Source organism: Scylla paramamosain, chromosome 9 (genome assembly GCF_035594125.1).
Source record: "Scylla paramamosain isolate STU-SP2022 chromosome 9, ASM3559412v1, whole genome shotgun sequence".
Taxonomy (NCBI): domain Eukaryota; kingdom Metazoa; phylum Arthropoda; class Malacostraca; order Decapoda; family Portunidae; genus Scylla; species Scylla paramamosain.
In genome coordinates this window covers 16,433,967-16,450,000 of record NC_087159.1, presented here as the reverse complement: position 1 = coordinate 16,450,000, position 16,034 = coordinate 16,433,967, and the positions used below count along the sequence as shown (strand labels likewise).

Here is a 16,034-nt window from a genome sequence, read left to right as displayed (position 1 = left end):
ATATATATATATATATATATAATATATATATAATCAATCAGTCATCCATATAATATCAGGAAATTTCACATAAAATATCTAACCTAATTTATTATCCTATAAATTAGATCAAGTATATTATGTAAAAACACTGGAAGGGAAATGCTTACAAAAAATGGGACTGATTAATATATATATATATATATATATATATATATATATATATATATATATATATATATATATATATATATATATATATATATATATATATATATATATATATATATATATATATATATATTCACACTTTCAAACAAAACAAAAGCATTTTCATACAAATGTACATTACAATCTCTAAAGTTCGTGCATTAGGATTTTGGTGACAGAGTCAACACTTGCTGCATGACTGTTTAAGCTAAGGTTGGTGAGTGACAAAATATGGAGAGACGATGATAATGAAAGCTTCAGCACTGACAGTAGTCAGTGTTCAGGAGGAAAATTCTCCATAGCTGATGGATAGATATCCTAATTAGTACTAACTAATAGAAATGGCTGTGGCTTTGCTGAATTGATTTTTTACCAGGCAAATGTAAGATGCTTAGAAGAAATGCATTTCTACAGTATTTTCAATAACATAGAACTTTCTCTACCTAGCATCTGAGAACTTCATGAGCCATAAATTGTGCACATATCACTGAAGAATTGTCCAACAAAGAGAGTTTGTTAAATCTAAAATTATGCCACACATCAATTAATATAGTTGGTAGCAATGATACAATGGGAACATTCAATCTTCAAAATATAGGCAACCATCAATAATCCAGTGCAATCTGGCATATCAAATGCTAACCTGTACACTCAGTACTAGGGGTAAGGATGACATTTTGCAGAATATTTGGGAGTGGAACACCCACTTGTTCTCCATAATACAGTTCTTCCCATTACTTTTATACCATTTCAGGTCTCGCAGCACTTTGGTTCTTGTATGTTGGATGGCTGTTGTGAGGCCTGAATAATGGTTGGGAGATTCTGAATATGTTTCAAACCCATAACATTCCACAAAGGCTGAAATACCAGCCTGAACTCTATCATCTCTCTAGGGCAACCAGGATTTCCAATAACACTTGAGGTTTACTTGGTGCCAAGTGCAAATGGGGTAGAGGAAGGGGACCCAGACCGGTGGAAGTGCATGCACTGCCACTTATGATCACGACGCTGCCATACTCGGGTCTCTTCACTCTGCTGTGTGTGGGCTTGGCCATGTCTGTTGTGATGCAAAAGAGGTTCATGCTAAGAATGTGGCTGGAATGATAAGATGAATATTGATATAAATCTTAGTACTTTAGATACTGCAGATTGTACAATGAAAGTTTTGCTTGTTTGAAGGTAATTACTGTATTTACTGCCATATAAGATACACTTAAAAAAAAAAAAAAAAAAAAAAAAAAAAAAAAAAAAAAAAATCCAGAAATCACCCAGCATCTTATACCCTGATGGTTAGGTTTGGGTAAGCTGGTTACTAGAGTTACTGGTACTAGAGTAACACCTAAATACCACTGACCGCAGAATGAAATATATATGTTCATATATTATTAGATGATTAAAAAATTGAAATAGTGCTAAAAATTATTAGATAATGATTATGAACCAAAATAATGCTAAAACATAAAAAACCTGAGGCATCAAGATCAGAGACTAACATGCACAGGTAGTGTTTTGTTTAACATTTCAAGCTGACAGCTGAATAGGAGCACTGTAATTTTTCTATCAATAGTGGAACATCTTGAACACAGAGAAAGGCAGAAAGCAACATAAAATAGTATTATAGTTATAACTGTTTAACAACAGTTATGATCATTGATAAACTGGTATGATATTTTCTACTATTTTGTGTTGGTTTGAGCTGCAACTTGGACCAAAGCCTGATTGAGGGACAGGCTAGAAATTTCAGGGAAAAGTGGGGCTTATTTTATTTTTTCTAAATATCCCCCTGCCAAATTATAGGTGTCTTATATGGGGGGAAACACAATGTCTTGGTTGCCAATAGATTGTGAATGCTTGAGACAAACTACATACAATCACTAAGCTGATAAATTACTACCATTCTTCCATAGAAATTACTATATATTCAACAATATTGATCAATGCATGCAATATTGATCAATGCATCAATGAATGCAAAGGTAATGCATTAATTTAATCACACATCTTATGTTTCCAGTAACAGGTGAGATTGCATACTAAATGGTTTTTAGATCATACTCGTACATCTTGTTTGATGTACAACAATTTTTAATGAACATGTGATTAATGACATATATATATTACATATATTAAAGAAATGATCAACTCACTTGTCCATATACTGGGTAAGGCGTATGTATGCAATACAGGCTGCATCCTCTCCCAACAAGTGAACGTGAGGACTTAAGATCATGGTATTGACTGTCTTACAGTTTTTCCCAAGAACTGTAAGAAAAAAAAAAAAAAAAAAAAAAAGAAGAAAAAGAAAACACATTTTTTATAATCAAGTAGTAAACTAGAAAGCTATGCATTCTAATGTAAACTTGTTTTAAATATTAGACTTTTCTTAGTAGCAGTCCTCATAACTCTACACAATGTGGTAGGACTCTTGAATACCGATGCTTCTGAGTATTTGTGTACATTTTTAGACTTGGCTGTGCCAAGACTAAAAATGCAAAATAATGATGATATTGATGTCAACTTTCTTTTTGGAATGAAAGTGCAACAACGAAAACATGGGTCCGTACAATTAATGTCTATAGTTGTGTTGTGACTTAACTGCAGTGAACATAATAAGCTATGAATTGCATGTAAGTCAAATGCAGAATTCTGATTGTAGAGTCTGCAACCATGGCAAATCTTTGGAAGTGCCATTAATGAAAGTGGCAAGTATGTATTTGCATGTACTATGAAGAGGAAAAAAAAAAATAAATAAAAAAAAAAAAGGATAGTTGGAAGTGAAGGCAGGAAATGAGGAGGGAGTATGAGGGCTGCACTCCACACTGTAGAAAAATTTAAAAAACTAACTCATTCTTCATTACTTCTTTTTTTTTAAGATCATAGTAGTAACAAAAGAGAGTAGCTGGCCATATATAAAGCAGAAAGGAAAGGTATAGATAAGATACCATAACTAAGAAAATACACTGGGAATAAGAATTAGTTTTTGGAAGGTGAGGAGGAGAGAGGGAGATATGAGAAAGAAGAGAAAGGATAGAGTTCTTGTAAGTACGAGTAATTAGGAAGAGGTGGGAGGTGTGTGGAAAAGACATGTCAATTGCCTAATCTAATAAATGTTAAGATAGCAAGAGGAGCAATAAGATCCAGCATGGGTGTGGAAGCAGGTGGAAAGCAAGTGGTTATACAAAGTGGAATTGGTAGAGAAGAGGAGGAGGAGGTGGTGGGGAAAGTGTTAGCTAGACTAATATGCAAAAAAACTGTAGATAATAATGGAATAACTACAGAAATGTTAAAGAATGGAGGTGAAGTGGATGCTTCACATATGTGAACCAGCATGGAGGCAAAGTGGACAAGTGGAGGAAGGCAGTTATTGGATCTTTATATAAAAGTAAAGGTTGCAACAAATACAGAGATGGGTTTACTTAGTGTAACAATTAAAGTCAATGGGAGGATTTTCACTGAAAGACTGATGGAAGTGACTGAGGTGAAGTTCAGTGACAGCACCTTGCCAGATATGAGAGAGAGAGAGAGAGAGAGAGAGAGAGAGAGAGAGAGAGAGAGAGAGAGAGAGAGAGAGAGAGAGAGAGAGAGAGAGAGAGAGAGAGAGAGAGAGAGAGAGAGAGAGAGAGAGAGAATAAGGAGTGTGAGCATGGAAAGTTAGAAACAAGGATTTCTATTATACTCCTCCTGTGGGAAGAATTCATTAGATAAACAAATGAATAAATAAAGAAATGGTCTCATTGAAAATACTATAATATATCATAAACTTTGACAAGCTAAAGCACATTATATGAAAACATAATATTGTTTACTTAGAGACATATAGGAGTCAGTATGTTGCACTGTCATTACCAACAAATGTCTGAACATATCTCAATAAATTCAGTGCTTGGGACTTTCACCATATCAGTTACAGAAAAACCCTTGCTATATGAATTAATTTTGTTTTTTTTGGAAAATGTACTTAACAGGAAAGCATTACACAATAAACAACAATTACACAATATCATAATTAATTATATGAGGAGAAATGAAAATATTCCATTGAATATTCTACTGAATACTATGTATTCAATATACTTACTTACTCTTATAGTAAAAAAATAATTATAGTGTTAAAAATAAATATAAACAACAGATATTGTGATTGTGGTATCAGTCTCAGGTGTTGTAGGTCAAAAATAAAACTTTCTTATTCTGTCTTCATTGTTGAGCTTCCTCAAATTAGGCAACTATTCCATCAACAAACTTTGCACTTTAGTTCTTTTCTAATTTAAATTTTAAATAATGGGCAAACATTACAAGTACAACCTTGTAAATTATTATTTTCATTATTATGACTCATTCTTCAACATTTATATGCACTTCAAGTGAAGGCTCTGAATTACTGGTTACACCAATGTTGCCTTCCTTTTGTGATGCTTTCATGATGTGTCTATTTAAGTTGTCTTTCATTCTTGGTCTGTTACTTCTATGTAAAAAATTTCACATGGTATTGGGTTCAGTGTATCTGTGTGTATTTGCCTAGTTGGAATGTACAGGGCATGAGCCGAAGCTCATTTTGTCCTGTCTTCATAACTATATTTGTCCAGTCAATCTTTAAACATGTGTACACTGTTTCCTGCAACCACCTCTTCCTTCAAATCATTCCATATTTCAATAGTTCAATATAGTTTGATACAGGAAGCTGTATTTCTTGATGTCACTCAAACATCCACTCTTCTTTATTTTTCTTCCAATGCTCCCTCATATGTCTCTCTACCTCCTCCATCTGTGGTACCAAATAATTTCTGTCTATTCTTTCTATACTGTTTACCAATTTGTACATTGTTATCAGGTCTCCTCTTTCTCCTCTCTCTTGTAGCGGTGGTAATCCCATCTCTTCAAGTCTTTTTCATAGCTTAAGTCTTTTAATTCTGGTACCATCTTTGTCACTATCTTCTGTATTCTTTGCAGTTTCCTTATATATATATATATATATATATATATATATATATATATATATATATATATATATATATATATATATATATATATATATATATATATATATATATATATATATATATATATATATATATATATATATATATATATATATATATATATATATATATATATATATATATATATTTTTTTTTTATGTGGAACCCAAACTACTGCTATGTATTTGAATTTAGGATGTATCATGCTTGTTATAATTTTCTTAATAATTTTTTTATCCAAATAGTTAAACACCACCCTAATGTTAAAATATCCTGCTTATGTGTCTTTCAGGTGATAATGTGTCTTGAATCATTACTCCCAAATCTTTTTCTTCATTATCTTTCATTATTACAGTATTTATTATTGGTACTACAGATCTCGCTTTAACAGATTTCGGAAGCAGCAGATAAAATCTGGAGCAGCCGACTCAGTTTGAAAGTACTGCGTGCTACAGATGGAGTTGTGGCAACACTGGAGACATGCTGCTGCTTCAAGAACTGACTACTTGTTGCTGGCAGTCAGGTTGTTTACATCAGTGTAGCAACGTGTAGCTCATTGTTCCATGGTTTTTGCCCCTCTTATGTGTTATGTTTGAATTATCATAATTTTCTATAACCATGCTGTCTGGAGGAAAAATAGAAAAGATAGCCAGTGAGTGACCTTGACACATTGCTCTCTCTTTTTCTCTCTCTCTCTCTCTCCCTCTCTCCCTCTCTGTGTGTGTGTGTGTGTGTGCGTGTGTGTGCAATTACCTATTTGTGATTACCTAGTTGTGTCATGCAGGAAAGGAGCATCTATTATTATCTAACTTGGCCTTGAAATTATGAATAGTTTTTGCTTGCACAAGTCCTTATTTAGACAGTTCCATGTATCAACTACTCTTTGTGGAAAACTATTCTTATTGATATCTCTTCTACAAATTTTCTTTTTCGGCTTCTTTCCATGTCCTCTAGTGTCTCTCGTATCCCATGTCACAATGTCATTGCTGTCTAGCTTTTCCAGTCCTTCCATTAGTCTATATATCATAATTAAGTCTCCTCTCTCCCTTTTTTGTTCCAGAGTTGGAAGGTTTAGTTTTTCTAGTCTCATTTTTGTAAGTCTCTTCACTTAAGTTTGGGATCATCTTTGTTGCTGCTCTTTGTATCTTCACCAGTTTCCTGACATGTTTCTTGAGACTTGGTGACCATACTACAGCAGCATATTCCAATTTTGGATTAATCATCGTTACAATTAGTTTCCTCATCATTTCTTCATCCAAGTATGCAAAATGCAATTCTTATATTCCTTAGCAAATTCACTGTTTCCCCAACAATCTTGTTTATATGGTAATCAGCTGTTAACATGTTTGCTACTATCACTCCAAGATCTTTTTCCTTTATCCTTTTTCCAATATAGTCATCTCCCAACTTGTAATCACCAGATGGTCTTTCTTTACTCTTCCCAAATTCCAATAAGCTACATTTCTTTGCATTAAAATTAATTTCCTATTTGTGTGTGTGTGTGTGTGTGTGTGTGTGTGTGTGTTAACTTATCTGAAAGAGAGAGAGAGAGAGAGAGAGAGAGAGAGAGAGAGAGAGAGAGAGAGAGAGAGAGAGAGAGAGAGAGAGAGAGAGAGAGAGAGAGAGAGAGAGAGAGAGAGAGAAGCTGCACCACTGGCCACTGTCAAGGTCACCCACATGGCCACAATTCATCTCTCTCTCTCTCTCTCTTATTTTTTTTTTTATCATATCTTGCTGCACAGGTACTTCATCATCTTCATTCATCTCATCCATCATCAGTAAGTACCTGTACTGATTCTTATTAAAAGAGATTATAAATAGGCATTTTAGGGACTGTATCAATATAATGTGGATTTTAGCACTTCATGGGTGCCTTTGGAACATGACCCCATGAAAAACTAGGGATTCACTGTGTTGGTACCCACAAACAATCAGCTTCATCAGGCTGATGTTCACCTCTTTTAGTCCGTAGTACTGAGGTATGAGTGTAATAAATTTTCTCCTCCTATTTTTTTTAACTTCATAAAGGTCTCTTTTTTACTATTTCCTATTTTGAACATGTGGTATTTTCTGGCATCAAATTCTAGTTTCCATCATTGGCTCCATGCATGTCTTGTAATTTCATTTTGCAACTACTTGCAGTCATTTTCATCCTTTATTGTTTTCATTATTTTTACATCATCAGAAACAAGTTTATATAACTATTTAGATTCCTTGTCATATCATTTACATATACTTGAAACATAATAAGTGCCAACACACATCCTTGTGGTACCCCACTTGTCACCGTGCCAACTTGATTACTGTTCTCATTTCCCTCCCTTGTAAGCAATCATCCATCCATCTCAATGTTGCTCCCTTTAGTCCTCCTCTATTCTCTAACTTCCAAATAAGGCTTTTGTGGGAAACTTTATCGAATGTTTTTTTTTGAGATCCAGGTATACCACATCAACCCATCCGTCCCTCTCTTGCACTCCATCTATCACTCTTGTATAGAAGCTCAGTAGATTTGTGACACAGGATCTCCCTTTCCTGAATCCAAATTGCTTTTCTGTAATTATCTTTTCATCTTCTACATATTCCACCCATCTGTTTTTAATTACTATTTCACAAAGCTTGCTTACAATACTTATTAATGACACTGGTCTATACTTTAATGGTTCCATTTTATTTCCTTCTTTGTACATTGGCACTATGTTAGCTCTTTTCCACTCCCTTGGTACTTTTCCTTCTTTAAATGGGCTGTTGATTATATCCCATATAGGTTCCTCCATTTGTTCTCTGCAGTCTTTTAATATCCATTGATTTACTTGATCTGTCCCATAGCTTTTCTAACACCCAGCTCTTCCAGCAGTTTCTGTATATCTTATCTAGTTGTAATTTACAGGCCCTGAGCTATGCTCGTGTGGTCCCATCTTGTTCCAAACTTTTATATTTCTCTGTGGAAAATTATATTTCTTTCTGTTACTCAAGCATCTTCATTTTCTTAGTCTTTTGGTCTGTCCTTGTGTGTATCTGCTATTTCCTACTTCTCTTAGCAGTAGTTTTTCTTATCTATTTCTCCCACTTTATTCCACAAGTTATAAATTAGTATTAAGTCTACCTTTTCTCTTCTTTGTCCTAATGTTGGCAGATTAATTAACCTTAACCTGTCTTCACATCTTTGTTGCCATCCTTTGTACCCTTTCTAGCTTTTTTTAAATGTTTCTTCTAGTGGGGAGACCACACTGATTCAGCATATTCAGCTTTGGTCTAATCATAGTGGTAATTATCTTTCTCATCCATATCTTTATCCATGTGGTGGAATGCTGTTCCAATATTTCTCTCCATTTCACATGTATCTCTGAATATCTTTTTCAAATGTTTCTCCAACTGTTGACAATCCTATATTGTCACTCCCAAATCTTTCCCTTCTTGTACTTTTATTATTTCTTCATCTCCCATTTCACATGTCCATTTTGCTCTATTCACTTTTCCCATTTCTATTGCAAGACATTTTTTCACACTACATTCCATCTCCCATTTCTTACCCAGTGCCAGATTTTATTCAAGTCCTCTTGTAGAATTTCAGTCTTTGTTGTTTCTTATATGTTTTTGTAATTTTGCATCATCTGCAAACAGTTTTATGTAGCTCTTTACTCCTTCAGGCATATCATTTATGTAGATCAAGAAAAGTATTGGGGCCATCACTGATCCTTGTGGTACTCCACTATCTGCTTTTCTCCATTTTGATTTTACATCTTTTACCACCGGTCTCATTTCTCTTCCCTTTAAGTAACTTTCCATCCATCCATTTTTTTTAATATTTTTCCATTTAATTCTATATTTTCTAGCTTCCATAATAACCTGTTGTGGAGAACTTTGTCAAAAAAAATTTTTTTTTAAATCTAAATACAGTCAACCTATCCATCCCTCTCTTGTGTTATATCAGTCACTCAAGTAGAAGCTCATCAAATTTGTCACACATGATTGCTTTTGTTTAAAGCCATACTGTTTTTTCTGATACTATATCATGTTTTTCTAGATATTTTCTAGGAAGCTGCATTTCTTGATGTCACTTGAACATCCACTCTTCTTTATTTTCCTCCCATGATCCCTGATCCATCTCTCTGCTTCCTCCATCTCTGGTACCAAGTCATTTATGTCTGTTACACCCCACACACAAATGTGCCCATGGGCATGCACATGAGCTGTGAGATGTAAACACAGGCAGGAAACCTGTGTTTACATGAAAAGCTGGTACTGCTGACCCAGCTCCATCCGCATGACCCCTTTTTATGAGGGTCACAGTGGGCCTGGTGTTGGGAATAACAACCCTCTTGGGGGGAAACGGGAGCAAGGACAGACCAGGATAGAAACAAGGTATCTCTGGTGCGCAGAGGCTGTATGCTGGGTGAGCCCCACCTTAGTCCTCCCATCAGTGTCTCCATCAGTGCCTCCCAGAGGATCAACTCAGTGCCTTGTGACTAAAACTAAAGTGTAGTGTCCCATCTTCAGACTCAAGGACTTCCTATGGCACAGTGAGGGATGTTCCCCATCAGCGCCTCTGTCATTGACCCCTCCAGCACCCCAGGGGGTAGTTAGAGTGTGTTATGGGACTGGATATTGTGCAATGAACTAGGTCGACACCTGCAAGTGGAATTGTTCTGAGTGCCACACCTGCAGGCCATGTGCTCAGCAATGCACTGGCCCAAAGGGCAGTTGGGGCACCAGAAAAATCCTATGGACGTTGAGTGCTGTCCTTTGCCAACTGACCTCGATCCTAGCCAAGTGGCGACCACCCTGACCAGCTCACCAGTGACCTAGAGCCACGTTGCCCCTACTGCATGCCCCTGCTGGCACCTCTGCCCAGGGAAGGCAGTGCAGTCAACTGTGGCAGATGGTTCACTCATGTCTCAGCCACCACAGGAGAAACATTGTTGAGGGAGAGGTACCCTAGTTTAAGGCATGAATGGGAGGGCTGACAGGCAACCTGGGGAGACCCCGGGAGGGGCAGGAAAGGTGCCCCCACCGACATAGCCAGGGAAATTACCAGTCTAGAAGAGTAGAGTTTACATGTGCCCAATCCAACACCTGGAGGTAGAGGTGTCAGGAGTGAAGACACGCCATGCCATTGGCCTATTGGACAGAATGTGGTGGGGGCGGTAACCCCTAAGGAGTCGTTGGTCCCCTGTTACTCCCTGGTGAGGTGTAACACTGTTTATTCTTTCTATATTGTTTACTAATTTGCACATTGTTATCAGGTCTCCTCTTTCTCTTCTCTCTTATAGTGTTGGTAATCCCATCTCTTCAAGTCTTTCTTCATAACTTAAATATTTAAATTCTGGTACCATCTTTGTTGCTATCTTCTGTATTCTTTCCAGTTTCTGTATATCTTTTTTTTCTATGTGGAGCCCAAACCACTGCTGTGTATTCCAATTAGGATGTATCATGCTTGTTATAATTTTCTCCATAATAATGTTAATAGTTCAACACCACTTTAATATTTGTTAACAAGCTATACGTAGAGCCAAATATCCCATTTACGTGCCTTCAGGTGATAGTGTGTCCTGAATCATTACTCCCAAATAATTTTCTTCATTACTTTTAATTATTATTTCTCCTCCCATTTCATAATAACATGAAGGTCTCTTTTTACTTTTTCCTATTTCCAACACATGGCATTTTCTGGCAATAAATTCTAGTTTCCATATTTGGTTCCATGCATATATCTTGTCAATATCCTTTTGTAACTCCTTGCAGTCATTTTTATCCTTTATTATTTTCATTATTTTTGCATCATCAGTGTGTGTGTGTGTGTGTGTGTGTGTGTGTGTGTGTGTGTGTGTGTGTGTGTGTGTGTGTGTGTTTGTATACCTAGTTGCAGTATACAAAGCCTGAGCAATGCTTATTTTGTCTTATCTGTGTTTCAAAACTAAATACCATTAAAATATTACAAAGAACCACATAACAAGGATTTTCTGTGTCTGATTTAATGAATACAGTAATAGTTCAGACTGAATTAAAAAAATTTTTCTTTCTGATATGAAGAAATTTAATAGCAATATGATTGCCATTACTAGCAAAAAACTGCTTGGTAATGTCACATAACACTTTTGAGAACATGATTCTTTAATTAAAAATAATAAATATTAATCACACTTCATATGTACTCTCCTGCAAATAATTGAATCCTATAAAGCTCTTGGTTACAGCTTTATATACAACCTGCAGTATTTCTGAGTTGAGAACAAAAGAAAAATTAAGCTATACAAATTAAAAATAATTTAATAACAAAACATAGATTCTTGAGGTTCTTTCATGCATAAATGATTCTCAGTTCCCAAGTGAGACAGACAACAAAACTTAAACATTCTGAAAGACTGTATATATATATATATATAATCTAAACTCATAAAGCAAATCATATACTGGAAAAAAAAAATCATACTGCAAAAGAGCACATAGTTGATATCTGGAGTTAAGACACTCACAACACTTGTGCATCAAGGCATCACCAAGAGCATCAGGCATTACATTCTCACAAAATGAAATTACCTAAAAAACAGATAATGATGCTCATTTTTTTAACATTTTAATTTATTACTGAATATTATGAATTATCCATGCACATTCAAGGGCAATAAAAATAATTTTGTTGCACTTTCATTTCTTTCACTGTTTCTGACATGTGCTTGTGGCTGCAGTAAGCCTTAAATATTATGCATAACTGGCACCACAATGAGGTTGCCATTAAACTTAAATTTTGTAAAACTGAAAGCACCCATTCAGGAAATCACATTTTGTAGTAGGACTTCATCATTTTTTCCTTTATAATTTTCTTTACTATAAGTTTCTTTAGATCCTCAGCCTTATTACATCAGCTATCAATTTACAATGGGCAGGTAGAGCAGCATTTTTTTTTTTTTTTTATTCTTTGAGCTTTCAAGAACTTAGTCTTCCACAACTACCACCATTGCCTACACTCACCAAACCAACACAAATTGGATATTGTAATGGATTGTAAGATTAATGGCAAAATTTGGGGATGCAGTACAGGAAACCCCAAAATCATTACCATACTTTCATCTGTGAACTGACAACAACCTCTGATCAACTCTCTCTCTCTCTGAGTTAATTTTGAGCAATGAAATACGATTTACACCAAGTACTTCGAATTTTACATTGAAACTTATATCCACAAAGTGGAAATCTTAAGAGCTTACTGTGGTCAGACTTAGCAAACAACTTTGAGATAATATGACATGAATTTCATCAGTCTCAAAAAATTTCTCGTGTTATATAATTTTTCAGGTTGAAAATGTTAATTATTTCACAAGTCTGTACAACTAATGTGGAGCTCACTGTCTTACTTTGACCTCCATTAGGCACAGTTTAGTAACAGACCATGAGGCAATACTTTAACTTGATATATATAGCCACTGTATTGCTGTTGTTTTAATTATTTTAGCTTCTCCATTGTTTATATAATTAAATGTACCTAATATTATTTTGTCTAATGGATTAGAGGCTAGATTAAGAGTTTTATTCATCACAACAGGTTGCCGACTCCTAAATTGTTTCTTTTTGGAAATTATTTATTCTTACTTAAAGTTCAACAAGCTATTATTTTCACATATTTATGCATTTCTTTTGAGTTATTACCAGGACAGCCACACTTACAGTGGAGTTCTATGTGTGGATTACTGATGTTCAGTAGATTTAAACAAAGAATCACAATTTAAACCACAAATGTAATATTGATACTGTAAATTGGTAGGGGAAAAAAAAAATCTATGACATTCTAACAAGTGAATTATGTACGGTAATACTAGAAAGAAGTATGTTTGAGAATTTTAGTATGTGTGCAAAACTGTAAACTCATGATGAGAAGAATACAGGAATCCACAAGACTCCAACAAACTGCTTTAAATAGGGAAGCTAAGTAAATTACAGGATTGATTAGAACAGCAAAGGTAACTGATAAGGGCATGATTTAGTCATTTAACAAATATAATTGTTTTAATATCATGGCTTGATAACTCACATTTAGTGGTCCAAGGTCAGGTCAATGACTATCAGACCAATCTTAAACACAGGCAGTCTACGTTGAAGCACAGTCTATGCATGATGCAGGGGGTCTATTTGTAGGGTACCACTTATTTTCATTCTGATAACATAAATAAATGGACACCTAATCAAACAAGGATGTCAAAACCATCCAAATTCACCATTACTTTTTGGGAGTGTAACTTCATGCTTACAAATCTATATAACTCCAGGTTTACTGTATTGTGAAATAATAATAATAATAAAAAAATATTATAATCAGTTAGCTGACTAATGTTTTTGAAAATATAACTGATTCTTACATGAGGGCAAAAAATGTTTGCCTCCATCTGTCATCTCAACCCTTCCTCCTTTACTGCTACTTATCCATTAGAATTGAAGGAACAAATTTGGAGCTACAGCAGAAAACAAAGCCCCCTCCAATATATGTAATGAAAGAAAACTGGAATTTATAAGAATGAAAATGTCTCAGTTTTGTCTTCATTAGTAATGATACCAGTGATATATTCTGTTTGTAGTAAATGTTACAGTTTCAAATGAGGAAATCAAACATGTCTAACAAAAGCTCATAAATGTGTTTGTTGGTATGTGCAAAAGGCAGAAGTTAAAGGTGATTGTAATCAAAAGCAAGGTGATGGTGTGTGAAAGGAGCATAAGTGAAATGGCTGGTTTTGAGGGTTCATGTAGGGTGCTTAGTGATCAAAAGAAGTGATGTTAAGATGAGTGGTGAATAAATGGAAGAGGAACATAAATTTCAGTATCTCAATTTGATTATGTGCAAGTATGAAAGGCGAGACAAGAGAATGAGCAGTGTAAGAGTTCCTACCATTTACAAAAGAAAACGGTCTTATAGGTTTCTGCAGTATCATATGCTTATGAAAGTTTTACATCAGAGGCAAGTAATATTTAGTCATCTGATACACTAGCTAGTTTAATCAAGTTTTCATGGCTACTGCAATGGCAAAGGAGCTTCCATCTTAAGGAAATATCTGAGATGTTAACATCTATAACAAATTAAAAAGATACCAAGATGGTTGACCAAGATGAGATGGAACACCAATGAGAGTTTCTAAGAGATACCAAAATAACCAGGCAGAATGAGTAATGCCTTAATTATTTACAAATAAGCTCATTAATAAATGGTGTAATTTATATGTCAAGATTAGTTTCCAAGCAGGAAATTACTGTCATGTGTGAGTTTCCAGCATCAGTTCTAAAAATTAAAAGGTATATGAAATTGAGCAGTTCAACCCTCTGCTCTTAAGAGCTTAGAAAGGCAGAAAAGCTAAAAATTGACTATGGAAAGCAAACAGTACCAACTACCATCCTATGAGATTTAAGCAAAATATATCTCAAATCAATAAAAAAAATAATAAATAAATTCAGCTCACAATATTTACCTTTGACTATGTGACTTTTTTTTTATCTTTTAACAAAAGAAAATTGCTGTATTTTCATATATAGGTACACTCTTTCATCAAAATACAGATTCTGATGTAAAAAAAAGGAGGCAGATACAAACTAATTGGAATTTCAATAATAGTTCTGTAGTTATAAAAACTAACAATAAAACCGCTCTGGTAAGATTTCATCAAACTAATTAGAATTTCAATAATAGTTCTGTAGTTATAAAAACTAACAATAAAACCGCTGTGGTAAGATTTCATACATATTTTCAGTAAGTTCCATAATAAATCAATCCAAATTTGAAAAATCTATCAACCTATAAGTGCTATTCAGTTACCACAAATATTAATAAGAATTTAAACACGCAAACAGTCACTAATGTGTGTATATATATATATATATATATATATATATATATATATATATATATATATATATATATATATATATATATATATATATACACACACACACACACACACACACACACACACACACGTTCACATCCTTGAGACACTGGTAAACAAATGAGCCCAGATCACAACTGAGTACATCTCATTTCTTTTTCCACACTACAGATTGCTAATTACCTTTCATATTATTATTTAATAATTTAATAATCTCAGAAAGGATGTTCCTTGCTATTCATAGATGAAAAGTGTGATCACATGAGAAGTGAGGAGCAAGATAGATCTTAAAATCCCTTTTGAATTGCTACTGAGGCCTAAATAGCAAATAAATGTCTCCACATGCAGTTGAAATTATCTAAAGAGTTGTATATGTTGACATGTAAAGATTTATGAAAAGATCTGGATAGGTTGCATGGTGTAGTAAGTACTGGAAGCTGATTTGGAGAATGAACCAAGTGGGAAAACATTAAAATGTGAGCATAAGATGACGATAAGAAAATTCATAAAGTGAGGAAAGAAAAAGAAAATAAAACATGATGGATGATATGATATAATTACATTTATATGAACTATATGAAATTTTAAAACACTAAAGAAAAGACAATCTGGTAAGCGATGATGAAAGAACAAGAGAAAGTGAGTACAAAATGTGGATGACTTAAAGCAGTGTAAAAAAAAAAATAAAATAAATAAATAAATTATATATATATATATATATATATATATATATATATATATATATATATATATATATATATATATATATATATATATATATATATATATATATATATATATATATATATATATAACTTAAATAAAAGCACTTTTATTATCTAGAATGGACTTGAGATGAAGATGTGAGCAAGGAACATACATGAGTTTAAGACTGGATTGGATAAAAGTATATATGGATACAAACTAACACACATTTGCCTTTAGCTACTTTACCATCATTAGAATAGAATTTGGTTATCACACACACACACACACACACACA

The 16,034-nt window shown here is 34.1% G+C and overlaps 1 protein-coding gene across 1 annotated transcript in view; it reads right to left on the bottom strand.

Annotated features, from left to right (window-relative positions):
* Positions 1–16,034, bottom strand: part of LOC135103684 (calcium/calmodulin-dependent protein kinase type II alpha chain-like) — a 166,001-nt gene that overhangs the window by 2,514 nt on the left and 147,453 nt on the right. Inside the window, exons 19-20 of the mRNA XM_064010255.1 lie at positions 2,337–2,451; positions 1–1,246 (exon numbers count right to left, since the gene is read on the bottom strand). The exon at positions 1–1,246 is cut by the window's left edge and continues 2,514 nt beyond it. Coding sequence (XP_063866325.1) covers positions 1,114–1,246; positions 2,337–2,451 — 248 coding nt within the window. The 3' untranslated portion in view covers positions 1–1,113. The remainder of the gene's footprint in view (positions 1,247–2,336; positions 2,452–16,034) is intronic.